The 21040-nt window shown below is 40.1% G+C and overlaps 1 protein-coding gene across 2 annotated transcripts; it reads right to left on the minus strand.

The window, feature by feature from the left end:
- Positions 1-1075: 1075 nt before the first annotated feature.
- Positions 1076-16231, minus strand: PLA2G12A (phospholipase A2 group XIIA). Of its 2 annotated transcripts, XM_078069070.1 has the most exons (5): positions 15817-16231; positions 5658-5734; positions 4301-4466; positions 3252-3376; positions 1972-2100 (listed from the first exon to the last, which is right to left on the minus strand). In XM_078069070.1, the coding sequence occupies exons 1-4, from the start codon at positions 16025-16027 to the stop codon at positions 3291-3293; spliced, it is 540 nt and encodes a 179-aa protein (XP_077925196.1). In that variant the 5' UTR covers positions 16028-16231; the 3' UTR covers positions 1972-2100; positions 3252-3290. The 2 variants fall into 2 exon arrangements, with proteins under 2 accessions (XP_035953963.1, XP_077925196.1); XM_036098070.2 differs by lacking the exon at positions 3252-3376 and having other exon boundaries at positions 1076-2100; positions 15817-16201.
- Positions 16232-21040: the final 4809 nt, after the last annotated feature.

A 21040-nucleotide genomic window follows, 5' to 3' on the forward strand; every position in this document is an offset into this window, starting at 1 on the left:
AGACCAGAGGCTTATCAGACATGATGACTAAATGCAATGTGGTATCCTAGATTGTATCCTGGAAAAGAAAAATGACATTAGTGGAAAAACCAGTACAATCCAAATGAAGTCTAGAGTTTAGTTAATAGCAATTACCAATGTTGGTTTCTTAACAGATGTTTTCACAGTTATGTAAAATGTTAACATTAAGGGTAAGGAGTATACAGCAAGTCTGTATTATCTTTGCAACTTTTATGTAAATCTAAAATTATTCCAAGATAAAAATCTTAACATATAAAAACAGCTTCTACTGATCTTTGTATATAATTTATGACCATGAATTAAATATTTCATAGAATTCTGAGTCTGTCCTCTTGAGAAAGCCAATGCTGCCAAGAAAATCCATGAATTTATTTGAAGTTTAAAGTTACCTGGTCAAGTATTTCAATAGTAAATATTGGTAAAGATTAAATATGGATAATGGCTTATAAAACTGTTACCTTTTAAAAAGTCTGAAAAGTATCAATTAAGGGTTCTAAACATTTAAGTTAGAGCCCAGTCTACTCAATTAGTCACAGGGATACACTTGCCTTGTCTCATAGAGGACACATCTCTTAGCAGAAAAGCTCCATCATCTCAGTTTGGGAAGTTATTAGGTTTTTAGCAATGATATCTATTCAAAGTTAGGAATGTGGCCCTTTCTCCAGAACATATTTTTCTCTCTGCCCATTTCTGCCTGTACTGACTTAAAAAGAACCACTTCTGCAGCTGTCCTTCTCTGACATTCGAAGCAGTTTATCTTAATAACTGTGGCTATAGGTTACTCACAAGCTCTCTATGGCTTGGGATCCTAGGCTAGGGAAAGCCAACAGCCAGTGGTAGGCAAAGAGCAGTAGAGGAATACAGCTGCGCTTTCCAAAGGGTGGAAAAGCTTTGAACACATATAGACATTTTCAGAGGCAGCGGAGGTCCTGGGATTTGCTTTCAAATATCTGCTAATAATTTTCAATGTAAATAAGAAATCTACAAAAGATAGTTCTTTGTATCTTGCTTTACCATCCCTTCTGACTCCACAGTTAAAGACTTTAAAAAAAAGTATCAAGAACAATATTTATTAAGACCACTATTAGGAAAAGGTTACAGACTTTTAAAAATATAACTGAATCTACTATGAGGACCAAGTGCTAGAGAATAAACACCAAAGCATAGCAGCATATAATGTTCTAATGTGTATGTGAAATAACTTTTCATTTGTCTCATTAAATCCATCTTTTCTTCAATTTAGGCAAAGGTTATAGCAAAATATGATATTTGTCATATGAATGGTTCATAAAATGCAAGTGGCTGTGCTTCTGATTTTTGTTCATGTCACCTTCTAGACACATTACATAATAGCTAGATATCCTGGTTTTGCTCCCTAAGAGGCCACCAGCTGATGGTTCCAATTTTATAAGAAAAAGAAACATGGAAACTTTGTCCTTATAACTAGTCTTGTCATTAATAGAACTGCTCAATTGGCTACGGGAAAACAGCATGTTATGTGTTAATTAAAACAGAGAAAAAATAAAGTCAGAGCCTTCCAGGAATAAATGTATATTTAAATTTTTATAGTAAACATATACTTCTAAGTGAAGATTTTCCCATATTTCCAAATAAGATAATGTTCAACATACCTTGTAATCAATTTTACATTTGACTTCATTGTTTTGGTAAATACAGTTGTGAAAACTGAGTTACAGACTCCTCCTTTTAAAATATTCTCCCCTTAACATGCACCTCTTTCTGAGATTGGTCAAGACAATTTGGTACACTAACGCAGCAACGTCCAGGAAGATCACCTCCCCCACTTTTTTCTTTAGTTTGAAGTTTTAATGTCAAAATAAAGTCTTAAAATAATCCTTTCACAAAAATAAGGCAGCTTTATGCTGTAAAAACAGTAGTTCTTTGTCAAAGGCTATATTCTTCTGTCCTTATCTGCTGTCACCAACTGTCAGCATCATCTTTAAAGATCACTTTTTTCTTCATAGCGACACCTACATGCAGCTCCTTGGCTGTCCAGGTATGGTTTGCAGCCTAAATGTATAACGCTGTCAAACAAGAGCTCCACTGTGGTTTCACAGGCTGCGAAGTAAGAAAGTGCTGTTACTGCTGGGCAACCGCAAAGCACCGCTCTCCCTCCACATACATTACATGTTACAGCACAGTGTCAAGCACATCCTTGGTGGGCACTTAAACATCTGTTGCGCCAACGTCCTCCCAAACCCTCACAGGCCCGAAGCACATACATATAGACTTTTACTTGAGCATGTATCTACTTTTTTGTTTGCCCGCAACTGTTCAACCCATTTTTTTTCTACTAGGCAAACAAGTCTCTCTCAGTAACACTGATTAGTTCATCACTGTTACTTTTCCTTTTATCTGAAAAATACCACTAATAAATATGCCTTAGAACACTCTTAATTTTGCATTTCAAGGAAAGATATTTAGGTGTAGAAAAATAAAGGTTAAAAACAGAGAAACCTCAAGACATTTAATTATGGCCAATGACTTCTGAGAACTGATCACACATCATTTAAGATGCTTAAGGTAAATGGACCCCAGTCTCTCTCTCTCTCTTTCTCAATATCCCAATTCAGCCTGGGAAGGGAGACCTAGGAATCAAGTGTTTTTTCTCTGGCAGGGCTTAAAATTTTTTTTAGGACTATAAAAAAGATAATGGATTTACTTTTCTTATTCTAAGAAGCCTGGAACATCCAGGTGAGATTATCTTCATACACTTCACTTCCAGAGACACAGCACAGAGTAGCTTTTAGTCATCCAAATACTTCCAGTTTCAAATACTCATGTTAAGGAAGAAACTCTTTGGGGTGCCTGGGTGGCTCAGTGTCTGCCTTCAGCTCAGGTCATGATCCCGGGGTCCTGGGATCGAGCCCTGCATCGGGCTCCCTGCTCGGCGGGAAGCCTGCTTCTCCCTCTCCCACTCCCCCTGCTTGTGTTCCCTCTCTCGCTGTCTCTCTTTCTGTCAAATAAACAAATAACATCTTAAAAAAAAAAAAAGGAAGAAACTATTCATTGCAAAATCCTGACATTTTCAAACTTCTCCAAAAGGCTGTGCCATTAAGGAACACAACCACCACAGAAGTGTAAAGGCTATAATTATTCAATAGGGCATTGAAAGGAAATTGGCTTCATCATTTAGCCACATTAGTATGCCCTTAGATCGGAAGACAGGAAATACGTCCACGTACGCTTCCGCTGTGCAACTAGTTTACCTCAGCCGAAAGCATGCAAAGGATTCAAACGCTGGGGGTTCAAGCTGCACCTGGAGCAGAGACTTCTTCCTTGACAGTTATTACTAGGAATGCAGAATCAGACCTATGACATTGTTTGGGGAATACTGCAGTAGACAGAACACAAGTTTTAAAATCGAAAGTATGCAACTTAGGAAGAGTTACTTCTTTGAACCTCCTTTTCCTTTCTTGAAAAATAAGTATAGCACTACCTACTTCTTTGGGTTTTTGTGAACATTGAGGAAAACATATCTAAAATATCTAGCATGGTACCTTATGAAAAATGATTAAAAATGTGTAGTTTCCTTTCTTGCACCTTCTCTTCCGATTTCGATGTATGATAAATACTTCGGCTTGACAGTGAAAAGATTTTGTAACTTCTAGTATTTGTACAGTGAGTTGTATTTCCACAAATATCTTATTGTATCTTTATGACAAGTCTATGAGATGGGTAGTATTTTATAAATGAGAACACTGATGCACCTTTACCCTTTGCTGACTTTGTTTCGTATCCCCTCACTCTGAGTGTGACTGTATCCTGAATCCTATGAGTCCTCCTAGCAAACCTGGGGGTTGTTTTGGGGACCATCCTGACACAGATACACATGAAGAGACAGTTAAAGCTCAAATCTTCTAGAACTTCCCACTCTAAATCCTGTGTTATACTTTTAAAATCACTGGATCCAGGGTTTCAAACTTTAGGTTCTGGATAATTAGAGATAGACTACAGGGCACAAGATCTTGGATAAATTCTTCTCTGCCTCGCATACCCTCTTCCCAAGGTTTCCTAACACTTTGATACCATCTTCCCAAGGTTTCCTAACACTTTTTGCTTCTATGACTATAAATCATTTGGAGATGACAAAGTCAATGACTCCTCATCTCAAAAAATTGAAGGGGCTGTGTCACAATAGATATAGTAATACACAGCGAAAGATTTCTAGTGGTAAATCCTGTACTGAAACATAAAGCAGTCAAGCAATAAAACTTGACAAACTGCTCTCATCTCCATCCCGCTGGATCATCCTTACCCTGAACATGCTGAGCCAGGCCTAGTGTCTTCTGCACATCCCGGCAGATCTTAGAGAGGCAGTACTGGAATTCCTCATCACAGTCGTTCTTGCTTTTGCCACAGGTCTCATAGCACCTGTCATGTTGGTTGCAGCACTTTGTCAGGGAAGGGATGCCAATATTAAGCTGAAAGAAGCATTTGGATGGATTATAGTTGATGAAATTCAAAACTCCTCTGCTGAAGTACTGCATTCAAGTAGACTTAGAAATAAGGACGATACTGTGTAATTTCCCAAATCCATTTCTGTCTACAAATGTTTTCCATGTTATTTATACATCTGCCCATCACTCACCCACATGCACCCATGTTCTCTCCCTCTCAGCCATGCCTCAAAACTCCCTATTTTGCAATATTCAGTTATCTGCAGGTAACAAATGTAACTTCCAATTGTCCAAAACACAAAACATAGTTTCAAAAACATAAAGGTCAGGCTAAGAGCAAAGATTGATTTTTGGACATTCCGAAGTATTTTGTACCTCTCCCCCTATAAAATGTACTTTATATGAAATATCACTGAAAACTTAAAAGTTTTAAGCTCCTACAACTTACAGTTTATGTTACTGTGGTTCAATCTTTAAGTATCCATTCCCTAAAGATACTGTTCCTTCAAATCTATAACTTATCTTTAACTGTTTTAAATAACTTCATATTGCAAAACCCCTGTCTAGGAATCACTCATAAACATTTTTTTCCCCGCAACAGTTGGCTCAGATTCAGCCTCGCCTACAAAAAAAAAACACACAGCTATCTTCCTTAGCTTTGCTTTAATACAGAAAATATTATGCTTTATCTATACTTTTTCATCTAAGTAGCATTACTTCTATACTCCAAACTTTTAAACCATGTTTGCAACATGAGGAAACATCTTTTCAATAGTATTAACATCTACAAGATTAAAAAATAAAACATGAATTTTATTCCATTTAGTTTTGTTAGGACTTACTAAATGTGTTTTAGCTATAAAAGAATATAATAAACCTAATTAACATTATAAGCAAAATTACTTGTGACCCTGAGAACACACTGACAATCTTGACTTATTAAGAGTACTACATAGTTGGGGCACCTGAGTGGCTCAGTTGGCTGAGCACCCGGCTCTTGATTTTGGCCCAGGTCATGATCCCAGGGTTGAGCTGCTTGCTGGGCTCCACACTCAGCAGGGAGTCTGCTTGAGATTCTCTCTTTCCCTCTCTCTCTGCCCCTCCCCACCCCTGCTTGTGCATGCTTTCTCTAATAAATAAATAAATCTTAAAAAAAGAGTACTACATAGCCTACTGATCATAAAACTTCTCAAATAAGAAAATAGTAATATTTACGTGAACACCAAACAGTGGAGAGCCACATCCATTCGGCGGGGAGGGTTTATAACCATAACGCGGGAAGGGCTTAGATCCTATAAAATATAAATGGTATCATAATTAATTTTCAAATATAAAAAACACGCAAAAAGGTCTATGAGGTACTACTAGACTAGCCTTGGAAATATTTAATATTTGGGTACTGACATAGGTGAATGTCATTATTCTAAGCCTATACCATACAAAACATATAAAAGCTTATTCTGGACCTTCAGGAGATTTCAGAGGTTATATGCCAGACTGGGTCCATATGTATGAAAGATAAATCCACCCTCTTTCCCTGTACATTCTAACACTCACATTTTTTGGTTAAAAACTTATAGGGCAAATCAAAAGGAATTAGATCTTGCCATTTGCAACGACGTGGATGGAACTGGAGGGTGTTATGCTGAGCGAAGTAAGTCAATCAGAGAAAGACATGTTATCATATGACCTCACTGATATGAGGAATTCTTAATCTCAGGAAACAAACTGAGGGTTGCTGGAGTGGGAGGGATGGGATGGCTGGGTGATAGACACTGGGGAGGGTATGTGCTATGGTGAGCGCTGTGAATTGTGTAAGACTGTTGAATCACAGATCTATACCTCTGAAACAAATAATACATTATATGTTAAGAAAAAAAAAAAGAAGAAGAAGATAGCAAGAGGGGAAGAATGAAGGGGGGGAAATCGGAGGGGGAGACGAACCATGAGAGACGATGGACTCTGAAAAACAAACTGAGGGTTCTAGAGGGGAGGGGGGTGGGAGAATGGGTTAGCCTGGTGATGGGTATTAAAGAGGGCACGTTCTGCATGGAGCACTGGGTGTTATGCACAAACAATGAATCATGGAACACTACATCAAAAACTAATGATGTAGGGCGCCTGGGTGGCTCAGTTGGTTAAGCGACTGCCTTCAGCTCAGGTCATGATCCTGGAGTCCCTGGATCGAGTCCTGCATCGGGCTCCCTGCTCGGCAGGGAGTCTGCTTCTCCCTCTGACCCTCCCCCCCCTCATGTGCTCTCTCTCATTCTCTCTCTCTCTCAAATAAATAAAATCTTTTGTGCAAGATTTAATAAAAAAACAAACAAAAATCAAATAAATAAAATCTTTAAAAAAAAAAAACTAATGATGTATGGTGATTAACATAACAATAAAAAATTTTAAAAAACACACAAAAAACAAAACCTTATAGGGCAAGAACTGTATCTTCCCAGTCTTCAGCCAATACTCCACTGCACACAAACCTCAATAACCATTAACTAACCAGTCTACTCACAGAGCTTAAAGCTAAGGAAGATAAGGTCATCCAACAAACATTTAATTGCCTCAATGCCATTATAAGACATTACAGGACCACACATTCTAGCCTGGACTCCAACCAACCATTTCACAAATACATTTCTTTGCCAGCTAAGGAAAAAGGTCAGGAATAAAGATAGCTTGGTGAACCATCTTACTCCAGCTCTATTCTCCCTAACAGCACCAATGGTTCAGTAACCAGGAGAAAGATGACATTATCACAGCAATCTTAACTGCTGCAAAGTACTTCAAAAATATCTCTCCTCATGAAATATACAAATCACTTCAAGATACCAGTCACCTACTTTCTCTTGAATGTTTCCCACAATCCTCCTACAGTATCAACAAATAGCCTATTCCATTGTGGAATGGCACTAACTGTTAAATTCTTTCTTGTTTTCTTATGAGCAATCCTCTACCCCTAGAGAACACAAAACAAGCCAATTACATATTTTACATGATAAACCCTCCAACATTTCAGACTACCATTTATCTTCAATTCTAAAAGCAAAATATCCCCTGTTATTCCAAATATCTCCCCATAGTTCCTTAGGAAAAACACAAAGTATCTACCAACTTTCAGTCAACTAATATTTATTACTAGAAGACTTAAAGATAAGTTTACCCTCCAAAAGTAAAGTGAGGGGGAAAAAAAGCAACCCTTCCAGTATTCAACCATCAAAATAAGTAACCCACTCAAAGTAAGGATCTAAAAATAGTTTGAGTTGCTAAGACTCACATGCTCGGCTGAAGTGATGAACTAGAGCCTAAAGAGACTATAACTTCATGACGCTTTAGCCGGCTCCACCCAGTCTGAAGAACAGTATGTACGAAGAGAATGGTTATGATGGATTAAGGAATGAGGAGGCCAATGACAGAAGTTGGTTTTCTTTCTCTAGCACTGTCCAAGAAGGATGGTTGTTTCTGGGCCCTTGGAAAATGAAGGTACATACCTCAAGCTATCACGGATGAGTCACTGTGATCCTTCAATTCCTGCTTTTGGTCCTTCATTCTTAAGAAAACTGTTTATGATTTGGCTTTCCACTTAAAAGGGCCCACAGAGGGAGGATATACTAACTACCTGGATATCTAATGGGCACCTCAGACTTAAGAGGTACCTCCTGATATTCATCCCCAAATCTGCTCCATCCATAGTTCTGTCTTCTCAGCTAAAAGCAACTCCAACATTCCCGGTGCTCAGGAAAAAACCTTAGCCATCTTTAATACTCTCATTTTCTTATATCCCACATCCATTTCCACAGCATGTCCTGTTGATTCTACCTTCAAAATATTCAGGATCTAATCACTTCTTCCCACCTCCACTGCTACCATCCTGCTCCAAGCCACCGTGGATTATTGCCATAACCTCCTAATGTCTCCCTACTTCGCTTTCCCCACTCCACAGCAACCCCACACACCACCTCCAGCCATTGTCTATTCTCAACACCAAACCTGAGTGATCCTATAAAATATGTTAGATCGGGGCGCTTGGGTGGCTCAGTCAGTTAAGCATCTGCCTTCGGCTCAGGTCATGATCCCAGGGTCCTGGGATCGAGCCCCGCATCGGGCTCCCTGCTCCGTGGGAAGCCTGCTTCTCCCTCTCCCACTCCCTCTGCTTGTGTTCCCTCTCTCGCTGTGTCTCTCTCTGTCAAATAAATAAAATCTTTAAAAAAATAAAATAAAAATGTTAGATCAAGTTTTTCTTCTGCCAAAACCCCTCCAATGGCTTCGCATCTTATTCAGAATAAAAGTCAAAAATTTTCCAATGCCTATAAATTCTATATAATCTGCACCCCCACACAACAGACTGACTTCTCTGACCTCATCTCCTTACTGTCCTCTCACCTCTCTTCCTTTCTTTCTCACTTCATTCCATCACATCTGACCTCTTCGTTGTTCCACAGACACTCCAAGTCTGCTCCTGGCTTAGTGACACTGAACCTGCTGTTCTTCTATGTGGATGCTCTTACTCCTGGTATCTACATAGTAATTCCTTCACTTTCTCAGCAACGCCTTCTCTGACCATACCATTCGTAGCACGCATAACCTTCAAACATTATATTATTAACCTACTTACTTTTTATCTGTCTCCCCATACTAAAATACAAATTCCATAAAGGCAGGAATTTGTGTTTCATACCTTCAAAGCCTCCAACAGTGCCCGGCATATGGTTAGGTTCTCAATAAATATTTGTTGATGAATGAATGAATGAATGAATGAGCAGGTGACTTGGAAGGCAATTCCCTGTGGCAGTTCTAATACTCATGGTACTGCTGCTTATCCTTTAGTCTCCTTTGAGTTTGGCGAGCATTAATCAACCTCCAAAGACTGATCACTTCTAGTTTGTCACATCTCTTTAAAATGTGCCATCCCAAACTGAACACCAATAGGTGTGATGGGCCTATTTTGAAGTAGATAAAGTACTTGTATTAATAGAACCTAAGATGGTTAGCATATATTTTAGCTGTGTCTCAGTTCTAAGATACATCGGACAGTAGGAAAAAACCATCAGTTCTTTCTAAAACTCTACTGCTAGAGACTCAGCACTTCTACACTTTAAATTTTGAGCCTAAATATTAGATTGTGAAATTCTTCCTTGTTAGTTTTAGCTCATCATTCAAGACTGTTCAGCACAGTTTAAATTTAGAGCTATTCACCCAGTATTAGTGTTGCTCCCAGACATTCACAAACTTGAGACACAGATATTAACCAAGGCAGAGGTCCACAACACCCTGCCATAGATAAGCCCTCTCTATAATGAGCCATGAAGTCATCAACCCAACCTTTTGGGTAGACCACTCAATCAGTTGTGACTTCATTTAAATCAAGTTTTATCCAGCTTACATTTCTCATGGGAGTGTCATGAAAAAGTAGCCATCTGATTTGTGGTTTTCTTTGTCCTACCACGCTAGAAATCTCTTCACTGAATGGGAGGGAAGCTGGATCAGCATGATATTCTTGGGGAAGCCATTCTAGTTCCTGGAAGCTTCATCATGATGCTCTCTCGTCAGGGGTTTTTAACAATCAACCGTTTAAAATGTTTAGAAACTCATCTAGCAATAGACATTAAGCAATGGGTTGAATTTTTAATCTGAAAAAAGTACAATAAATAAGCCAAAGAATATTCAAAAAGTCTGGAAACAGGAAAAGTAGTGTACTTACTAAACATATTTTTCAGGTTAACGACTGGACTTACTGCTATCAATTCAGAAGTATATCACTTAAAAAGTATCTAAAGATTGAAGCAACACATATTGGGCACATTACTTGAGAATGTAACTAACATACTGTTTATCTTGTTTTCAACTTTTTGGATACTCTGTATATTCCCCATCTGCCAGTCTCCAGATTTCTGGTACCTATCCCTTTTCCGTGAGAATCAAAGAGTACCTCCCTCAGACAACTGATACGGGCCTAGAGTTTTAAAGGCATGTGGGTTTCTAATATCAAGTGTCTACTTTTTTTTACTGGGAAGATATTTCCCTCAATGTTTTAATATTTATAGTACAGGAGCAGTTCTATTTTTCCTTCCCTTTGTATTTTATATAAATCTATGGATTCTTCCAATTTTGAGTCTATACAACGCTTTTTAACATTTTGATGTATGTAATGACAATGATACATAGGTATGTACATATATATGTACTAATATACATATTTTCTCATTTTGTAAAAGATAATTACCTTTGAGTGGGAGAATGATCAGAAGCAAGTGAAGTCAGGGAGAAAAACCAAAACAAATCAAAGCCTGCCTCCAACAGGAGAATGGAGAGGAACAGAGATGGTACAGAAGCAAATGTGTCAGCAAAACTGAAAATGGAGGCGGGAGGATGGGGGAGGCAGTTGTTTCAAACAGAGCCAGTGTCTAAAACTGCTCTCAGGAGGGAAGCCGATAAAATGCAGTGAGAACCAAGACCTACTGCCCATGAACTACTGAATAATAACACCATAAAATAAATGCTGATAAAACTGGCTCCCCAGCATAAGTGGCAAAGGGGGCATGTGACTGGTTTTTGTTTGGCTTTTGAAGGAATGTACTAATGTCACTTCATCAGAGAGGCCTTCCCCGCTCACTCCATCTAAGACAGTGCCCCTTCCCTTCCATAACCATTCCATATACCCTTGGTTGGTTTTATTCTTCTTTCTAACATTCATTGACCAAATTAACATAATAGCCAATTTCTTTTGTTTGTTTTTTTCTTATTATTATATTCAATTAGCCAGCATATAGTAAATCATCAGTTCTTGATGTAGTGTTCAATGATTCATTAGTTGCATATAACACTCAGTGCTCACTACCAAACATGCCCTCCTTAATGCCCACCCTCCCACCCCCCCATTATTAGTCAGTTTCTAGGAGGACAGGAACTTTGTCTTGCTCACCTAGAAGATGCCTGGCACATAGTAGGCACCTGTGAAATTACTGGAGGAAAAAAAGGGGAAATTCCTTCCTGAAATTAAAATATTCTTTATCTACAGCAAACAAACCAAAAACCAAAAACCAAAAACCAAAAAACCCCCCAAACCCCAAAAACCCCAGAAAACTGGGAAATAACAGATTTCCCAAAACATTTTAAAGTGTTTTGAAGTTCTAAATTCACCTTTAAATTGAAATTACTATTTCTGAGCAAGACAAGTTACATAGAAAGTTGTTTATTAAAGATTAAGTTGCTATACACTTCAAAAATTATAAATATGTTAGTATCATTTTAAATGTTGTTATAAATGGTGTTGTAAGCTGCTAAACATTAAAAATTTAGCATTTCTACTGAGTGCCAATTTTTGCAAAGTGCTATAAACTGAACTGTGTCCCCCCAAAATTCCTATGTTGAAGCCCTAACTCCCAATGCATTTGCTGATGGGGCCTTTGGGAGATAATTAGGTTTAGATAAGGTCATGAGAGTAGGGCAAGGAAGAGACACCAGAGAACTTGCTTCTCCCACCCCCAACCATGTAAGAAAACAGTAAGAAGGCAGTTAGTTGTCTGCAAGCCAGGGAAAGAACCTTCACTATAGAACAGTGTTGGCCAAACCCTGATCTTGGACTTTCCAGCCTCCAAAACTCTAAGAAATAAATTCCTGTTGTTTAAAACACCCAGTCTATGGTATTTTGTTATAGGAGTCTGAACAGACTAATACACAAAGCAGCAAAAACTGAGTAACAGAAGAAGCAATATCAAAGTCAAACCAAAATCCATGATGTATCAGAGTCACTACCCCCTAAAATTTGTAAGCAAATACAGAAAGCTAAGAAAAAAAATGAGAAGAATTTAAAAAACAAACCAAATCCACTGGGTACAACTACATGGAAATACTATTCATTGATTCTACTTTTTGACTTAGGCAAATGCTCCTCTCTTGATGCTTTATCATCTGTATGGACAGATAAAATCTAAAGATTTGCCTGGACTGAGGTAATGATAGATCTTTTCTACATATTTTTTTAAAAAAATTTGATGTAAATACTTCCCAACAGACCAATTTCTTTCACATGAATGACATTGAAGCAGATGGGAAACAGAAGGGGAAGGCTGTTGGGTCAAAGATCTTAGCACTGTGCTTTATAGGAAATGCAGTGTAGAATTCAAAACTGCTTTCCTAAACACTTGAGATTTTAATTCATGATTTAATCTTTGGAGGGCCCTTGTGCTACTTTATTTTTCTAGTCCATTCACTCTCCTAATTTCCGCAAATCTCCAACACCTCCATTCCCATCTTCGCATTCAGCTGATGACCTTGATTCCTACTTCACTGAGAAAACTGAAGTGATGGGAAGAGAACTCGGACATCTAACCACCTAATCAGCATCTGTGCCCATATCCTCTACCTCTGTTCCTATTAATAGGGATAGGCCATCCGTGCTCTTGGCCAATCTATTTATGCACTGGAACCCACTCCTCTCACTTACCTAAGGACCTGACTCCAATAATTCTCCTTCATTTCTCCCTCAACAGTGTTTTCATTCTCTACTGAATCATTCTCAAAAGCATACAAATATGTTATTATTTTTCCTAGTGACTTTTTTCCATGGTCTGCCCTATAGCAGTTAATGACAACCCCATCCTTCTAATCATTCAGGCCAAAAACTTTGGAATCATTTTTTTACCCTACTCACACCTTCCTTCCAAGCTATCAGCAAATCCTTCAGGCTCTTCCCTCAAAATATATCCCCAAATCCAACCACTTCTCATGACCTTTCTTGCTATGAACCTGGACAAAACCACCACCATTTGTCTGAATTCCTGCACCTATCACTCTGCCTCCATTCTTGCTCTCCCACCTCCCTGGACTCTTTTTATCCTTTGCACAACAGCCAAAGGGATCCTGTTAAAACATAAATCACTGAATGAGCTACTTATTCATAATTCTAAAGCATTTTACAAGCCAATTTTGTTTTCTATTTTTCAAAAGAAATGAGGAAGTTTTCTTTCTCAAATCTTCTTTGCTGTCAGGGAGAAAAAAAATAGAAAAAAATAGTAACCATCTAATTTGTTCCCCTACGTAACTTTACTTCAATCTCAATAAAGTGTTGTTCTCACCAGAGGGAGGATGGCCAGAAGGGAGCAAGTCTCCATAAAGCCAATCCTTTTGATAAAACAAAGATAACTGAATGCAACAAGTGAGTGCCCTTTAATCTGATCACCCTCTCCCTACTACCAAGTCTTTTTTTAAGCTCCCTTTACCTCTTTATTGCAACTATTAAACACTCCTTAATTGCCATGCTCCTCTAGCTTTGGGATTTGTCTGTTTCTGTTTGGTTCTGATTTGATCACTTGCATTCCAAAATCTGGGAAAGGTTGAAACAGTGTTCCAGGGAGACTTCTCAAGTAATAGCAATTAAAGAACAATTTTCATTATGTTGGAATTATCAACATGGTGACTTGGAACCACAGTCCTATGAGAAGACAGTATTTACTAAGACACAAAAGGATGTTCACTGAAGCATACCATTTCCTAAATTCTCAAGTTCATTTATGTTTTTTTATGCTGGAGATCTTGCTTAAGACTCCACATGGTAAATTTAGTGAGGCTTGTTGAAGATAAAAAGGGTTAAGTAAAACAAAAGATTAAAGTCATCTTTATAATAGGAACAGTATCCATTCAACTTCAGAGCTATTTTAAATGTAAATAAACTCTAGAACCCCTGACTCATCACAAGTTAATGGAGACTGCTCCTTCTAAGCCTTTCCTATCTCAGTAAATGGCAACCACATCCTTCCTTTGGCTCAGGCCAAAATCTTCGGAGTCATCCTTGACTGGCCTTTCTCCTCAGGTCCTTCACACTGGCCATTCCCTCTGCCTGGAGGGTTTTATCCCCAGATCATCACAGTGTCACCTTCAGCATTTTCAGATTTCTTCTCAAATGCTGTCTTATCAGTGAGACCTTCCCTGAACAACCTATTTAAAATGAGTAAACTGCCTCCCAACACTGCCACTGCTGTTTTTACTATTGTTCTCAAAACACTGGCAAACTTCAGACCTACATATACTGCATATCTGGCTTATTTTACTTGTTTTTTAGTTTACTGTCTCTCCCCACCAAAATGTAAGCTCCATGGACAGGAATTTTGTCTGTTTTGTTTACTGCTGAATCTCCAATTGGTAGAACACTTGAGACGTAACAGGCACTCAGATATTTGTAAAATGAATGGGGATGACCAAGTAAAATTATGACATCTGCCTCAGGAAAGGCAATCATTTAATTTTCAAATAATTCACTTATTCCTCATAACAACATCCTTCCCAATTGCATACTGGTGGTAACATTTAGACATAAATTTAGGAAGGAAACATTTTGCACTTCATAGCATACGAGATATGGCTCATTCTTTACCTCCATTAACATAAAACTAGAAATTATTTTGAGAATTACAGGCAGCAAGTGGCATCCCAGTTTTACATGACATAGATTTCTTTTAAATTCACCTCCATGCAATCTGGTTTTACCATTAGTCACTGAGTTCCCTATTACTATTTAGTGCCAAGCACTAAATGAACTAGGCCCCAACTTCGTCTACTCTTACTGGAAACATGACCTCCCAATCAAAATCTTAAAATTTTTAATTTCCAAAGAGAAGCCTGAGTACTTTACCTGAGCTGCTACAATATTTAAACATTCAAAAAAAAGCAAGTGCTTGAAAAGAAAGATCTCTGCTAAGACCTTGAGTTTATTATTACCAACGATGGCACCAAACAAGTTCTCAGATTCAAAAAGAATTAAAGTTAAAAAAATATGAAAAATAAATTAAAACAATTATAGCAGTATTAACCAAGGAAAGAAAATTTCTATCAAGTGATAGACAATTTCTAGAAGAATTATCAGAACTCTTTCTCAAGAATAGAGTACACCAGAAGTCTGTACAAAGGTCGCAATTCATTTTCTGTGGCCCTGCAGGAAAAAAAAAATTAAAAGCAATTCTTGAGAAAGGTAAAACGTCGTGATTACAATTCTCGGTAGATTCTGCATGTTCGGCTGACTAACGGTGCTAAAATATAGGGCTAAAATCGGTCTGTTGCACTCCATTCCCATGATGCGTACGTCACAAAGTTCTGAGGCAACTTGGTGCAACAGCAAAAGAAAAAAAAAGAGAAAAAGAAAACGTAGTGATTCAAAAGCAATGAAAACAGAACGGAGAGTACACCTCAGGTGACCTCTCACAGGCTAACAATAGTGGTGCCGACTTCTAACCTGATTGCTCAATCACAAGAATGGCAGGACCCTAGCAGTGGTTAAGTCTTTCCACGGCTAGAGAACAACGTCAAGGTCTGCCTTGCATCCCACACCTGCACAACACCCGGAAAGCGAGGGCCTCGCAGGACCTGGGCTCCCTCTCACCGTCACTGCACTTATACTGGCAGAGCCCATCCTCGCCTCCCAGGAGGTCCAAGGCGGCGTTCAGGTACGTGTCTATCTTGTGAACGCCGTTCCGGATGGTCTTCAGGGTGGCCCGCCAGTCCGTGGTCTGGGCCTGCTCCTGGCACCTGAGAGCGGCGGGCAGGAAGAGGAGGAGGACGAGGGCGAACGCGGGCCGCGGGAGCAGGGCCATCCGCGCAGCACCGGGCCGTGCCCCCACGGAGCCCACGGGGTGCCCTACGCAGCGGCGCCAGCCCCGGGCTCGGCGTCCCCAGGCCCGGGCTCGGCGTCCCCCGCCGGCTCCATGCCCACGCCTCCTTCCGAGGTGGGAGGCGGGCCCTCACCGCCTTTACTCAGCTCTGGCCGGAAGGCGGCGCCGTCGCGAAGACGCGCGGCATGGCGCACGCGCTGGCCTGGGCCCGCGGCCCCTACTGTGCGCCTGCGCGCAAGCGTGGTGCGTCAGAGGCCGGCGAAGCGGGAGCGAGGCGTAGGGGTGGTGAACTCCAGTCCAAACAGTGCCCGCGGCGCGCCTCTGCCCTGCCTGAGGGCGCGCCTCTGCCTGAGGGGGCAGCCAAGTGAAGAGCCCCACCGACCTGTCAGGGTTCAGCCCAGCAGTCGCCCCCGCCCCCGCCCCCGTCCCTAGGGACAAGCTTTTCTGGGCGTGGACGCCGTGGAAGAAATGAGTTCCCTTAGCCCCTTACAGAGAGCGCTGCGAGGGGTCCCGCTAAGTTTCGGTTTGAAAACTCGATTCTGCGTGACACGTGGACCGGAATCCGGATCTCACCTCCTCGCGTGCTCGCCAGGTCCTCTGCCCGCGGTGGCCGCGGCTGGGCGAGCGGGAGCCGGACCGCTCAACCCAAGGACGAGGTGGTGGTGCCTGACTGGCAAGCATGAGCGAGATCCTCATTTAGACATTCTGGAAGAAGAAACTGGTTTGACAATAAAAACTATAAGTTTTCTTTCTTGATAAGGAAGAAACGGTATTCTACTCTACACTTGAATACAGTTTAAAAAAAAAATCTTAATTGGAAATCACTGCTTTTCTGCTCACCATATTTTGAAATTTGATAACTCCGGTGAAGTTTCTCAGTATTTTTTCCCTGTGCTGTGCAGAATCCTTAAATAATATTGCAGTAGTTTGTTTTGTTTTGTTTTTTTACCAGAGCTGTAAATATCTGGTTATGTTAGTATCCCGGAAATTTCCAGGAATTTTACAGTAAGATCCAGGGCAGTATTGCAAGTGTTGGGAATAGGTGCATCCTTTCTTATTAAAATTACCAATAAATTCTAGTTTGGCGTTTTGTGTTTGTTACAAGCTTCATAAGTATAATAAATGTGCACCAAAGAGTTCCTAAGAATTCTATCCCTCTTTATTGAGAACTTACTCTGTGCCATGTACTTCACATCATCTCACAATCAGAACACCGCTTTACTGGGATGCAGACTTAAGGTGAGTTAGAAACAGAAAAAGAAGTCTCTCCTGGCCCACACACAGATGTAGCCCAACCCCAGGCTGCGAGCCTCAGCCAGGAGCCCTTGGGCTGTGATCTGCGTACCACAATGGAGGAAGGGGAGACCTGTGCCCGGGAGGTATTGTCAGCCTTGTACGGTGAAGGAGTCAAAGTACAGAGGAGTCATATGACAGTATCCAGTCAAAGTAGGGGCTAATTCTACCTTCACGAGATGCCAGAGATTTTTTTCTTCATGTTTGATAATTTTGAAATGCACATTTCAAAACATTCAGAAAAGGGAACATAGAACATTTTTTATGTTTTCTGGAGCATTGGCTTTCCCATCTCTAAAGTGTGGGTGTTCAATTAGATTACCTCTGCGGTCCCACCTAATTCCACCACCCAAACCCTTAAACCAGGTTTGGTTCTTTCAGGTCTTCAGAGAAACTCTCCCATATGTGAATAAATATTCCACAAGAAAAGAGAGAATGTAGTAACCTGATTCCAACCCTCAGTTACTGAAGCCCCAAAACCTCTCCTTTTTTTTTTTTTTTTTTCCTTTTCTCTATACATTCACTCCTTGGTGATCTCATCTAATTTCTTACAACTTAACTACAGCCTCTGCTCTGAGGATTCAGATTTAGTCTTCTCTGTCTCAACTCTCTTTAGAGATTAAATTCTCAAACTCCAGTTCCTTGGACTGATAAGAGTTGTTCTCTTTTTCTCTGAAACAAATTTCCTTTTCCACTGTGTTCCCCAAAGGAATCATCACCATCTTCCCAGAAAACAAGATTCTAAATTTTATTTTTACAATTCACTTCATATTCAATCATTAGATATCTGTTGTTCTGCTGCAGTAACTCCAAGATTTACTTTTCCCCCTTAATTCCTGCTGCCAGATACTAGAGTTTGGCATTGACTATAGGACCAGCTACGTAACTTGCAGGGCTCAGTAAAAATAAAAATGCAGGACTCCTTGTTCAAAAATCATGAAGAATTTCAAGATGATAACAGGAGAGCATTAGAGCAAATGTGAAACACTTCTGAGTTCAGTGCCTTGTACATGGGCACAGGATTCATGGACAAGAAGCCAGCCCTGACTGGCCATATCATGTTAACTTCTAGATGACCCCTTTCCATCCTTTCTTCCTAATAGTTAGCATAAAAGGTTTGAAAAGAGCCTCTTTACAGGGCACTTTCATCTAATCAGCAAATCTTGTTATTATTGTGACAGATACTGTTGGTTGCAAACCCACAACTTCCAGGTCTTTCCTGCTAGCAAATGGCTAGGTTGTCTAGATATACTTTGACTGTGGATGGGCAGGAGCTGAAGCCAGGAAGCCAGTTAGGATGTAATGAACCAGGTAAGACATTATTGTGACTCGGCCCTGGGAAGGAGTAGTGGAGGTGTGAAAGTGGTCACATTCTAGATAGAACTTGATGGTAGAGCCAACAGGAATTGCTGTTGGATTGAGTATGGTAAATGAAGGAAAGAGAAATCAATGACATTAAGGTTTTGGTTTCAGCACTTAGGGTAGTGAATTCTCACTAAATGAAATGGGGAGGATTCTAGAAGGAGTTGATTTCAGGGAAAATTTAGGAAATTAATTTCAGACATACCATGTTTGAGAAACTTATTCTGAATTTGTAGTTCAGAGGTGGGACAAGGAATAGAAATTTATTTAGAAGTCATCAGCATAGAAATGACTTTTAAAGCCATAGGACTAGAAGAGATCCTCCAAAAAGTGAGTATGTAGAGAAGCAGAACAAAGTCTAAGTTGTAGGAGGTCGGGGAACTAGGAAGTGGCAAAAGAGGCTCAGAAGGGTCATCCAAGTGCAGCAAGAGAGTGCTTTATTGCAGTGTGTCTAAGAACAACAGAACCATCAATTTAATTTGGCTGGTGTGGAGGAAGATGAGGACTTGATATTGATTACTGAATTTAATAACGGAGGTCACGGTAAACTTCATAAGAAAATTTTCAGTGGAATACTGAGGACAAGACATATTTGTAGTGAGAGGAGAAAAAAAAGGACGAGGAATTGGGAAAAGCAATTTTGGTCAATATTATCAAAACAAAATTATGAAAATATAAAATATGCTGTATTTGTGCTGATTCTTGTCTGCATGATACATGTGCCTTGGAATGGGATCTTCTGGGTGGCTGAGACTAGTCTGTGTTTTCTATACAGAGCTTTCCAGTCCAGTTATAAGCATAATCAGTCAGATACACCTTCTGGACACCCCGAATGGTCTCTTCACTGTCATGGACATCAAGAAATATGATGATATTAATGAGTAAGAATGCCAAGTGTATTGGGGTTAAATGTAACATATTAACACAGAATGCTTGGAGAGTAGAATCCTCTGTGTTATTTGGAACAATACAAAATCAACAAAATACAAATGATCAAGGGCAGTTTCTGTTTTTCAGTCTTTTCCAATGTCTCATCAAATGGCCCGAGCAGTGTTATTGTGATGAAAATAAATGCCAAGTGGTGAAACCATTCCAGCCATAATGATCAGTCTTTGCCCAGTGTTAAGGCGAGAACATTGGTTTCTAAAAAGGGCTCAAATTAAGGGGAAATAAGTGCTAGTTTCCAGGCTCTGCCTTTAAAAAAAAATAAAAAATTAATAGCATGAATAGCTTTCAAACTAGGGACAATGTGAAGGACAAGAGATGGCTGCACCAGATCCATAAGCATGGGCTGGCTCCATGATATATTCAAGATAATGGCTTTCCATTTCAGGTATTCTATCATTAGGCAAATTTGATCAGTGTTTTAATCTGCTTGGGCTACTCTAACAAAATACCACAGACTAGGTGACTTATAAACAGCAGAAGTTTATTTCTTTTTTTTTTTTTTAAAGATTTTATTTATTTATTTGGCAGAGAGAGACACAGCGAGAGAGGGAACACAAGCAGGGGGAGTGGGAGAGGGAGAAGCAGGCCTCCTGCAGAGCAGGGAGCCCAATGCGGGGCTTGATCCCGGGACTTTGGGATCATGACCTGAGCCGAAGGCAGACGCTTAACGACTGAGCCACCCAGGGGCCCCAGCAGAAGTTTATTTCTCACACTTCTTAAGTCTGGACGTCCAAGATCAGGGTGCCAGAGTGGTCAGGTTCTGGGTAGGGCTCTCTTCCAGTTTGCAGACGACTGACATCTCTCTGTGTCCTCACATGATGGAAGGGGGGTGGAATTTCTAGGGTTTCTTTTATAAAATACTAATCCCCATCTTAAGGCCTCCACCCTCCTAGGTACCTAAGCACCTCCTGAAGACCCTACTTCCTAATACCATCATATTGGGCATTAGGATTTCAACATGAGTTTTGGGGGAACACCGTCAAAGCACAGCAATCAGGGAAGAGATTTTCAAGTGATCTTTGTGGGTAGAATGTGAGATCACTCAGCATACAGAGAGAATGTGCTGGATAGGATGGAAGGAACGCACTTGGGTGGGACTGCAGGGTTTTAGACCATCAGGATAAATTCAGGTGTGTGGTCTCTCTAGGTTGGGTTTCTGGCTACTTCCAAACCTCTGCCTCATTTTCAGTTTCATATTTCCTACTGCATGCTATGTACATCTTTCCTGGGCTCCCATAGACCTCACAGCTTCACAATATCCTTAACTAACGAAACCTGCTTCTCTTTCTCTGTTTCCTTTATTTCTTCAATCAATGGCAACAGCAATCATCTCATTGTCCAAGAGAAAACTTGGGAGTTATTCTAGACTCCCATCCCTCTCTCTAGTGCCAT

Source organism: Halichoerus grypus, chromosome 3 (assembly GCF_964656455.1).
Source record: "Halichoerus grypus chromosome 3, mHalGry1.hap1.1, whole genome shotgun sequence".
NCBI lineage: Eukaryota > Metazoa > Chordata > Mammalia > Carnivora > Phocidae > Halichoerus > Halichoerus grypus.

What these genes read in the sequence shown, in the direction of transcription:
- PLA2G12A (XM_036098070.2), bottom strand. Translation starts at nt 16,027, where the DNA reads ATGGCCCTGCTCCCGCGGCCCGCGTTCGCCCTCGTCCTCCTCCTCTTC. An exon ending in CCAGTATAAGTGCAGTGACG is followed by an intron (nt 5,735 to 15,816) that starts GTGAGAGGGAGC and finishes TATATTTTATAG; the next exon opens with GATCTAAGCCCTTCCCGCGT. An exon ending in CTCCACTGTTTGGTGTTCAC is followed by an intron (nt 4,467 to 5,657) that starts GTAAATATTACT and finishes TGCTTCTTTCAG; the next exon opens with CTTAATATTGGCATCCCTTC.